Source organism: Anabrus simplex, chromosome 5, assembly GCF_040414725.1.
Source record: "Anabrus simplex isolate iqAnaSimp1 chromosome 5, ASM4041472v1, whole genome shotgun sequence".
NCBI lineage: Eukaryota > Metazoa > Arthropoda > Insecta > Orthoptera > Tettigoniidae > Anabrus > Anabrus simplex.
In genome coordinates, this window is record NC_090269.1 from 277,080,720 (window position 1) to 277,092,464 (window position 11,745).

The following is an 11,745-nucleotide window of genomic DNA, read 5'->3' on the forward strand; positions in this document are numbered from 1 at the left end:
TTCAGGGCTGCAGTTCGAACTGGCCGTTCGGCTGGAGTTCGAATCCACTCTCTCCCGAACGCAAGCTCACAGCTGTGCGCTCCTAATCGCACGGCCCACTCGCCCGGTACTGAACTGTTAAGAGATAATGGCTGCCTAGTTGTAGCACAACCACTAGGACCATTCGATCTCGCGATGTTCAGCCACATTGTTATTATTTATTATTGCTAGTTGCTTTGCGTCGCACCGACACAGATAGGTCTTATGGCGACGATGGGACGGGAAAGGGCTAGGAAAGGGAAGGAAGCCGCCGTGGCCTTAATTAAGGTACAGCCCCAGCATTTGCCTGGTGTGAAAATGGGGAACCACGGAAAACCACTTTCAGGGCTGCCGACAGTGGTCAGCCATATTGGAGTGCCCCTATGAAGTTCGCTACGGCGTCAGTCTACTTTGTTTTCTTGCCCTCACTCGCAATGTATGCCATTAAAGACTTGCTCTTTTTTCTTTCATACCTTTATGGTGAACTCCAAAAAGGCTTCTTAGTTTATTCCCGGAATTGCGGCCTTCGTGGCGTGCAATAAATTAAATAACATGGCGTGGAGCACTACCGCAACATACACGACATGACAAAATGTCATGATACCAACAAAATTACGATAGGCCTGGGCAATTCTAAAAAACATGCTATTACTACTGCTGCTACTACTACTAATACTACTACTGCCAACCATCACCACCAGTTCATGCTGCCATGTTAGGTCAACCAGACGCTGGTGCTAACTTACCAAATTTATTTCTGTCCCTTAGAACTCTGAAAAGTTAATCAATTGTCCTGATGCCTTCTCAGTGTAGAATGGCCTGCATATTCATTATCGACCAACTTTATGCCACATTGACATTCAATCCTGCCTTGGACAGAGGTTTTCTACAATCTTCTCACAAAGTATGGAAAGGCATGTTATTTTCTTGCTTTTTTAGTCTGGATGATCTCTGGGAGACAACGATGTGTCAACATGAATACAGAGTTTTGATAAATTCTGTCAATATACTTTTCCATGACGTGTTAACTACAGTAACAGAAAAAAACTTAAACTGAAACTGTACCGGGCGGTACACCTCTACGACGCAAGTTCAAATCTTGCGCCAATTGAAACTCCTCTACAGGAGAAACCCTGAACTGTAACAACTGTATCAACTCTCCTGTTTATCAGAAGATGTCACTGGGTGTTTTTGATTTGCTTTTGTTGATCAAGAAGTGTGGACATTCTCTAACAGATGTCTCTACAAAAAAATTAAGATAATGCACTCCGGTGCGAAGGAATGGACTTTCTTGGAGAAATTTTGTATTCGTAAGTTTTGTCTTTACTAAATTTTGTTCTTTCATTTGGGGGTTGGCAATATTAAGCTTTCTTTCCGCCTGTTTTGAATTTAACCAATCCTAAATTTCTGTAATTAATTTCCCACCAATAAGGTGTTTCTTCATCGATTTGTGTGTAACTTTTGCTGTTAACCAATAAACGTTTTGGGCGGGTCTTAATCATTCATGAAAGGTCTCAAATTTTCCGCGAGGGTATAAAAACTGCTGATTTTCTTGTTTCCGCGCCACTTCAATAACATCTAGCTTAGCGTGTGGATATGTAGCAGGGGGCAGGAAGCGCCTCTTTCTTCGGGCAACAGATCTTCAACAAGGTAATGGCCATTTAACATCTTTTCTTGCTAGCTCAGCAGTTTAACTCGCGGGGAAGGTTCGAAACCTTTAATATGTAACCAACGTTTTTAAAATGTAAATCCCATTTCTGTCTATGTAAAAACTACAAATGTCTTTAACTGTAAATTGGGGATAGAGAGTGCTTTACCCTCTCGAGCTCCCCTTCATTTTGACGTTGAGGTGACTACGTTTTCATAACTGAGTTTCTACTCTTCCTTTAAATGTTAAAGTTTTCCCTATACGAGTCACCTCCCTAGCTTGGGATTAGCCCCTGTGTAATTGGCCTAGCGCCACTTAGGTATTTTACAAGCGTTCATATAGGAGTGCAAGTCTCGCCTCCTTTCACTTTGTTTTTGGGCCGTTTATAATTAATCACATATTTTTCTTGTAAGGCCCTGTAGGTTGGGTACAAGATACCCCTGTTTCCTTGTAAGTGTGCCTTGACGGCAGTCAGAAGTAAAGTGTGTTGTGGCCTTTGATAGGCTTGTAAAATTGAGAGCGCGTCGGCTCTTTCTTGTACTGTATTTTGATGTGTGCCTCTAGGAGGTTTGACAATGCTAGGTAGGAGCAAGTGCTCCATGTATTAGGGGATTTCTGCCCTTATGTAAAGTTATCACTTCCAAATTGGAGTTGGAGCTCAGGATATATAAAGTGAAGGGCTCGAAGCCCAAGAACTGTAAGTTGTACTAGAATTGTACTTCCTTAACTTGTTCCACGGCTACTTGGTACCTGTTGTTCTGTTACTTGTGGATTTTAAAAAGAAAATATAACCTTGTTAAAGTTTTGAAATCAGTTTTTTGGATTTGTAGTTAGACCCATTCCAACCCGCACCTTCTTTCACCTCTGCTGATCCACCAAAACACGGTAACAGAAACAACCTACGATGTTTGCATATCTTAACCGAAGTTTTAGAAGAAATATGAGGCGAAAAGTGAAGTGTGCAGACAAAATTATAATTTCATTTGCATACTTATAATATGATCAAATGTTATATATAAATCTTCTTTTCCTACCGCTTTTCCCACATCTGTGGGGTCGCGGGTGCAAACTGCATCGCAAAAGTGGATTTGGCCATATTTTAGGGCCGGATGCCCTTCCTGACGCCAACCTTATATGGAGGGATGTGATCACTATTGCGTGTTTCTGTGGTGGTTGGTAGTGTAGAGTGTTATCTGAGTATGAAGAAGAAAGTGTTGTAAGAAACACAAATACTCAGTCCCCGAGCCAGAAGACTTAATCAGACGCGATTTAAATTCCCGACTCTGCCAGAAATCGAACCCGGAACCCTGTGAACTGAAGGCCTCAACACTGACCATTCAGCCAATGAGTCGGACAGGTATAACAAAATCAAGTGTTCTATATATATAAAATATTACTGTAAAATATTTGTAGCAAACATCAAGGATAATAAATTGTAACTCCTTGGAGCGGTATGCTATGATGGCAAACAGGTCTAGTTTGATGAGATTTAAGGTAATCTGTTCACCAACAAGTTTGTGCACTACGTGGAGGATTCTCTAATCACTGCTGTTATGAGGATGTTGCAGGGTAAACAAAATTAGCTTGAAATTCATGGTTGAAACACATGAACGCCCGCAAGAGACTGCAGAAGCAGTGATGTCAGAATCATTATAGCTATACGCATAGGTGCTCCTCCTTGTTAATTTGTTGAGTTTACTCGTGATTCGACCTCAGTTTACGGTAACTACACTTTGTTTAAAAGCCACACTTTCTGCGCTAATTCACAAGTTCTTCTCGGACAGCTATCTGACACTGATGCTGTTCTGTATCGCCTGACGAAATAAACAACAAATCTTTTGACTGAGAGTCAACGGTCGACTTGCGGCTTGTCCATATACAGGTTGCACCATTGCAGGTACTCAACCCTCCATTGGTTGCGCCTTATTTCGTAATGCCAGTGATCGAGCAGTGTGGTGAAACGCACACTTTTTCGGCACAGTTACTAGAAGTAGTTTCTGACTGTAATAATAATAATAAAATAATAATAATAATAATTTTACGTCCCAGTAACTACTTTTACGGTTTTTGGGGATGCCGAGGTGAGGTGCGGGAATTTTTTCCCTCAGAAGTTCTTTAACCTTTGACTTGTGATTAGTACCATGACGTGAGAAACACCATGAGTTGCCTAGACTTACAGGTAGTACCACTATGTTAGGTACATAATACGTTTGTGATTAGTAGCAACACAGAGCGGTTTTCACTGTGGGTTTTCAGTACCTGTGATTAGTACCACTATATGCGGAACACCACGGGCTTACATTTCCTGTAATAAGTACGATTATGTGAGAAACACTACGGGTTTTGGCATTGCCTGTGATTAGTATCACTATATGAGGCTGAGGTATTTGAGCACCTTCAAATACCCTGGACTGCGTTAGGATCGAACCCGTCATGTTGGGCTGAGAAGGCCAGCTAGTAAGTCAGCCCAGCACTGATTGTACTCCTCCACACCTCCACACCCTTATCCCACTCCACAAACACCAGCGAGATGCTATTCCAAGACCGAATAATTTAGGTAACTCGAATATCATTTTCCATTGAAATGCAAGCAGGAGCTGAGTGCAGCGCTCGCTTACATTATCGAGCATAGCTCACAGAAGCAGACTCTAACTTTAATCGAAGACCACCCTTCCATACTCCACCAACCATATCCCACTACTGAAATCCCAATGTACAGCTATAACATAACATCAAAATGATGAAAATCAAGAGATCGCCGCACTCACCCTTCGACGAACGGAGGATTCACTAGATTCAACGTGCCTACGAGCACAAGGACAACGTATATCGATGGATTAGAACGTCGAGAGAATTTTAGTACATAGACTTATTTTTTTACAAATTACTTTACGTCGCACTGACATAGATAGGTCTTATGGCGACGATGAGATAGGGAAGGGCGAGGAGTGGGAAGGAAGCGGCCGTGGCCTTAAGGTACTAATGGAAATCAAAAAGTCACATTGCATTGACCAGGATTAGAACTGTGATCGCCTTAGCGAGACGCCAGAAACGATGCTATTCGGCTATCACACTCCCTGTATGTATGTACGTGCGTATGAGGTGAGTTTAAATGTTGATCTGTCACTTCAGCTGTTCTTAAGATGTGAAGTGTTACTTCGGGGTATAATTCACATAATACCTCCGCAAGTGTACACTGTAGAGGAAAGGATATTTACATACATACATACATTATCATTATAGACTGTTATGCCTTTCAGCGTTCAGTCTGCAAGCCTCTGAGAATTTACTAAACGTCGCCACAATCCTCGATTTGCAACTAGTGTTGTGGCCTCATTTAGTTCTATACCTCTTATCTTTAAATCGTTAGAAACAGAGTCTAACCATCGTCGGCTTGGTCTCCCTCTACTTCTCTTACCCTCCATAACAGAGTCCATTATTCTCCTAGGTAACCTATCCTCCTCCATTCGTCTCACATGACCTCACCACCGAAGCCGGTTTATGCGTACAGCTTCATCCATCGAGTTCATTCCTAAATTAGCCTTTATCTCCTCATTTCGAGTACCCTCCTGCCATTGTTCCCACCTATTTGTACCAGCAATCATTCTTGCCACTTTCATGTCTGTTACTTCCAACATATGAATAAGATATCCTGAGTCCACCCAGCTTTCGCTCCCGTAAAGCAAAGTTGGTCTGAAAACAGACCGATGTAAAGATAGTTTCGTCTGGAAGCTGACTTCCTTCTTACAGAATACTGCTGATCGCAACTGCGAGCTCACTGCATTAGCTTTACTACACCTTGATTCAATCTCACTTACTATATTACCATCCTGGGAGAACACACAACCTAAATACTTGAAATTATCAACCTGTTCTAGCTTTGTATCACCAATCTGGCATTCAATTCTGTTGAATTTCTTACCTACTGACATCAATTTAGTCTTCGAGAGGCTAATTTTCATACCATACTCATTGCACCTATTTTCAAGTTCCAAGATGTTACACTGCAGGCTTTCGGCACAGTCTGCCATCAAGACCAAGTCGTCAGCATAGGCCAAACTGCTTACTACATTTCCACCTAACTGAATCCCTCCCTGCCATTTTATACCTTTCAGCAGATGATCCATGTAAACTATGAACAGCAAAGGTGAAAGATTACAGCCTTGTCTAACTCCTGTAAGTACCCTGAACCAAGAACTCATTCTACCATCAATTCTCACTGAAGCCCAATTGTCAACATAAATGCCTTTGATTGATTTTAATAATCTACCTTTAATTCCATAGTCCCCCAGTATGGCGAACATCTTTTCCCTCGGTACCCTGTCATATGCTTTCTCTAGATCTACGAAACATAAACACAACTGCCTATTATTCTCGTAGCATTTTTCAATTACCTGGCGCATACTGAAAATCTGATCCTGACAGCCTTTCTGTGGTCTGAAACCACACTGGTTTTCATCCAACTTCCTCTCAACGACTGATCGCACCCTCCCTTCCAAGATGCCAGTGAATACTTTGCCTGGTATACTAATCAATGAGATACCTCGATAGTTGTTGCAATCCTTCCTGTTTCCTTGCTTGTATATAGGTGCAATTACTGCTTTTGTCCAATCTGAAGGTACCTTACCAACACTCCACGCTAATTTGACTACTCTATGAAGCCATTTCATCCCTGCCTTCCCACTATACTTAAACCATTTCAGGTCTAATTTCATCTATTCCTGCTGCCTTATGACAATGGAGTTTATTTACTATCCTTTCCACTTCCTCAAGCATAATTTCACCAACATTATTTTCCTCCTCCCCATGAGCTTGGCTGTTTGCAACACCACCAGGATGATTTCCTTTTACATTGAGAAGTTCAAAATATTCCCTCCACCTCTCTAGTGATTCCCTGGGGTCTATTATGAGTTCACCTGAATTACTCAAAACACTGTTCATTTCCTTTTTCCCACCCTTGCTAAGATTTTTTATTACTGTCCAGAAAGGTTTCCCTGCTGCTTGACCTAGCCTTTCCAGCTTATTACCAAAATCTTCCCATGACTTCTTTTTGGATTCAACAACTATTTGTTTCGCTCTGTTTCTTTCATCTACGTACAAATCCCTGTCTGCCTCGGCCCATGTTTGGAGCCATTTCTGATAAGCCTTCTTTTTACGTTTACAGGCTGCTCTCACTTCATCATTCCACCAAGATGTTCGCCTTTTACCATCTTTACACACAGTTGTTCCTAGGCATTCCCTTGCTGTTTCTACTACAGCATCCCTGTATGCCACCCATTCACTTTCTATATGCTGAACCTGCTTACTGTCTACTGTTCGAAACTTCTCACTAATCATATCCATGTACTTCTGTCTAATCTCTTTGTCCTGGAGATTTTCTACCCTTATTCGTTTGCAGACAGATTTCACTTTCTCTACCCTAGGCCTAGAGATACTTAGTTCACTACAGATCAGATAGTGGTCTGTATCATCGAAAAATCCCCGAAAAACTCTTACATTCCTAACAGATTTCCTGAATTCAAAGTCTGTTAAAATATAGTCTATTATGGATCTGGTACCCCTAGCCTCCCATGTGTAGCGGTGAATAGCCTTATGCTTGAAGAATGTATTCGTAACTGCTAAACCCATACTAGCACAGAAGTCCAGCAAACGCTTCCCATTCCCATTAGCTTCCATATCTTCCCCACATTTACCAATCACCCTTTCGTATCCTTCAGTTCTATTCCCAACTCTCGCATTGAAATCGCCCATTAGCACTATTCTATGCTTGCTGTTGACCCTGACCACGATGTCACTCAATGCTTCATAAAACTTGTCAACTTCATCCTCATCTGCACCCTCACATGGTGAATACACGGACACAATTCTTGTCTTAATTCCTCCCACTGACAAATCTACCCACATCATTCGCTCATTTACGTGCCTAACAGAAACTATGTTGCGTGCAATGGTATTCCTGATAAAGAGCCCTACCCCAGACTCTGCCCTTCCCTTTCTAACACCCGTAAAGTACACTTTATAATCTCCTATCTCTTCCTCATTATCTCCCCTTACCCGAATATCACTTACTCCTAGCACATCCAGATGCATCCTCTTTGCTGACTCAGCCAGTTCTTCCATAAGCCCCATTAATATTGATAGCTCCCCATCGAATTGCATTTCATTTGCCAAGTTGTTTCCAAGGAGTCCCTCGCCTGTCAAATGGGAGTGGGACTCCATTACTCCCATAGGTCCGAGGCTTGCTTAAAGTGTTCTGAGTTCAGTAAATTCATGAAGCAGGATGCTGCCCTACTTGCACATAGTCCAAGTGAGGATCTCTCCTCTAACGGGTTATGGACCACCGGTGAATTTTATAGTCCTAGCCGCCTGAGCACAAGGAGGGCCACGACTCAGAATATGTCCGAGATGCCCACTCCCATTCCATAGCAACTGGTATCCCGACTCTCAGGACCATTTACTAGGCCACTCAGCCGTTGCCCATGGTTTACGAACTAGGACGTGACTACAGTAACCCACAGACATGAAAGGATATTTATGTACGATAATTATGTGCAAACAGTCCGACTCGTTGGCTGAATGGTCACTGTATTGGCCTTGGGTTAAGAGGATCCCAGGTTTGATTCCCGGCCGGCATTGGATAATTCCAATGGCTCGTGGGCTGGGTATTTTTGCTGTCCCCAACATCCCTACAACTCACAGACCACACATAAAACTATCCTCCACCACAGTAATACGGAGTTATCTACACATGGCAGATGCCGCCCACCCTCATCGGAGGGTCTGCCTTACAAGAAATAGCCACACGAAAAAAGATGAGAAAACAGAGTCTTGCAGGGAAGGCGTTAGGTGATTTGTACGTAACTTCCATATATACGCCTTCCACAGAAAGAGATCGTGCATAAACAAATTGAGAGGAACTGTTTCTTTACTTGTTAAGTAACGAAATTTTGAAAAATCTGTACTTAACGAGGAAAAAAATAAATAAAATCGCAGAAAGATTAGAAGACACGTCTCCTAAATCCCTAAGATTACTTGCACAAGAAGCTGGAGTTTCGAAGAGCACAGCATGGCGGACTACGAAAATGTTAAAATTGAAACCAAACAAGGTAACTGTAATTCTTATTTTCTTAATTGTTATCTCATGTCATGCACGGATAAAGTGAGCGAAGTGCTGTCTTTGTTGCTATGCCACGGAGCGGGAAGTGATGAGTCAAAGCTGGCCGGCCAGCTAATGAGAGAAACTCACTGTATGTACGCATGCATGTATAAAAACCAAACCCCAAACCCCATGGCACTACAGCCCTTAAAGGGCCTTGGCCTACCAAGCAACCGCTGCTCAGCCCGAAGGCCTGCAGATTACGAGGTGTCGTGTGGTCAGCACTACGAATCCTCTCGGCCGTTATTCTTGGCTTTCTAGACCGGGGCCGCTATCTCACCGTCAGATAGCTCCTCAATTCTAATCACGTGGGCTGAATGGACCTCGAACCAGCCATCAGGTCCAGGTAAAAATCCCTGACCTGGCCGGGAATCGAACCCGGGGCCTCCAGGTAAGAGGCAGGCACGCTACCCCTACACCACGGGGCCGGCATGTATGCATGTTTAATCGCTCAAAAATACAATGAGCATATGGTATTGTATAAGATCCTCGCAGGTACACTGTCCTCAGAAACAACTGAACTTACAGATATGATGTTTGTTTTGGATATCCAAAGGGTTTTCATCTACACGTGAGTTGTATTTTTATTATAATTATCCAGAGTAAAGTGTAGCTTCCACCGAAGTCCCAGTCTCATCCATGGCTGTGACAATATGGAAGCTGCTGGGGTATGGGTGGTGCTGAGTAATGACATTCAGAGCACGACTAGTGCATCTGAGTGTTGTGAAAGGTGTTGCTCAAAGGGTCAGTCGTGCTGCAATAGCACTTTCTGACCCAGTGAGGAAAGCAATGGCAAACTACCTCACTCCTCGTCTTGCCTAGTACGCCTCATTTTGGTGCTGCCATTGGTTTTTGCGGTTTCCTTATAACCGCATAACCTTTGGTGGTGCTATTTGAGGATCCAACCAGCCTCTGGGCTGATGACCTAACAGACAACAGACATCTGATAAAATATTTAATGCGAGGAACGTAATTGTTTCAGTGACTATGCGTGCATATATAAACATGAGATGTAAAGTGGAAACAAAAAGAACATGCAGTAATTGCATCTAAGTAGAAAAACACAGATATACCAACTACAGTACATTTAAATGTGATATATTTACCCAGACGTCGCCTGTTGGTCCACTTCCGGCCAGGATTGTCTGCGGCGGCAGAACATGAGTTTAGCAGGGGCTGGTCCGGGCTGGGAGTGTTGATGCTGCTTCCTGAAGGAGCCTAGTCTTCGAGGAGGTCCTGCTCCTGGAGGCAGAACAAGCCCTGGAACGGGAGGACACTCCAGTGTTTTGCGCCGGGCGGAGAGTGATCGGCTGTGGGGTGGTGTCACGGTACCTGGAGGTGGCACTACCTTGGGGAAGCCGTGTAATACACTAGAGGCGGTAACTGGGGGCACTGTAGCGTTCCCTGTGGACGCACTGCGACCACCTCCGGAAGTGCTTCCGGCTCCGGATATACCCGGGCTTGCGGGCGGCATATCACCGCTGCCATTGCTCGATTCGCGGCTCAGAGAGAATCTTTTAGGACTTAAGCTCAAGTTCGCAACACTGCTAGTCACGTACTGTTGCAGGGAGTTAAAGAAACTCATTGTTTATAATTCTTAAAGCCGGTTAATTCCTCAAAATTTCACAACTCTTACTTATTTCAAATACTCCTTTTATTTCCTTGACTTCTGTATTTTCACAGTAAAACTATCGGGATTTCAAACCTTTTATATCGATGGAGTATATTACTTTTTTCAGAATAGTCACAAAAATATTCCACACTAACTGATTAGTTCACCGTCATCTTTAAAAATATATATTATGTATACAACACTAGATCTGTGAATTTCAATACTATTTCACAATGGTATTTACCCGCATATATTCCGCCTTGTTTCACACAACTCACTTTTATGTGAATGTTGAAGGAATCGAACTTAAAATATTGTTAAGTATTCGCTGAATGTTATACACTTAGAAACATTGAAAATAATTCCCTTCTATACTACCCGGAAAAAGGAAATCAGGTCGATAACGAAGTTTAAATATAATTTTTCCTACATTTTTACACTTATACACCAGTGTCTATCACAATTACGTCCATAACATGCATTCAAATAGAGCTATTTCTAACACACAAAACTGTAGGATTTCCACGATTAACACACATATATATTTGAATTTGTAGATACGTAAATGTTTGTTGTTGTTCAATAAGGTTTACTACTCCATTTTCGGATGTAACCAATACAATTTTAAAACTCTTCCAAGTATCAAACAATTTGCGGGCACTTATTCTTTCATGTTCTCAAATATGTATCTGTGAAATGTTCTTTCCTCAAGCACACTCTAACAATTTACATAGCAGCCTCTTTCAAAACCGGATGATTCATTAGGCTTTCTACATAGCCTGCAGTGTTGTTAATTAAAGCGTTGGTTAGGGCGCTCGATGATCTCTCCACAGGGCTTTGGAGTGCAGCGCCTTCTTGTTTTGTTGTCCGCAACTGAACTCCACACCTGGAAAATAGATCTCACTCAGTCTAACACGCTCACAGGATGTGGGGAGAAAAGCAGCCAGCCGCAGATTAGTTCAGTAGTCGAAGTATAACTTCGATATAACTTAAACAGTGATAATATGACTGTTATCTTGAACTAGTGCAGAACATTTACACTGTACTTAACATAACAGAAGTAATAAAATAATACACAGCGAAACATCTACATAAATAAAAATATAAAGTTGTTTATATAAAGTGTAGCCTATATTCTATTAAAAAGAATTTACTATAGTTCCACCTAGTCAATACTTGTCGTCCGGCTCCATGGTTAAATGGTTAACGTGCTGGCCTTTGGCCACAGGAGTCCCGGGTTCGATTCCCGGCAGGGTCGGGAATTTTAACCATAATTGGTTAATTTCGCTGGCACGGGGACTGGGTGTATTT

At 42.4% G+C, this 11,745-nt stretch overlaps 1 protein-coding gene across 1 annotated transcript; it reads right to left on the minus strand.

Moving 5' to 3' along the window:
* Positions 1-9,924: 9,924 nt before the first annotated feature.
* LOC136874494 (uncharacterized) lies at positions 9,925-10,407 on the minus strand. The gene has a single exon (XM_067148124.1). The coding sequence runs from the start codon at positions 10,405-10,407 to the stop codon at positions 9,925-9,927; it is 483 nt and encodes a 160-aa protein (XP_067004225.1).
* Positions 10,408-11,745: the final 1,338 nt, after the last annotated feature.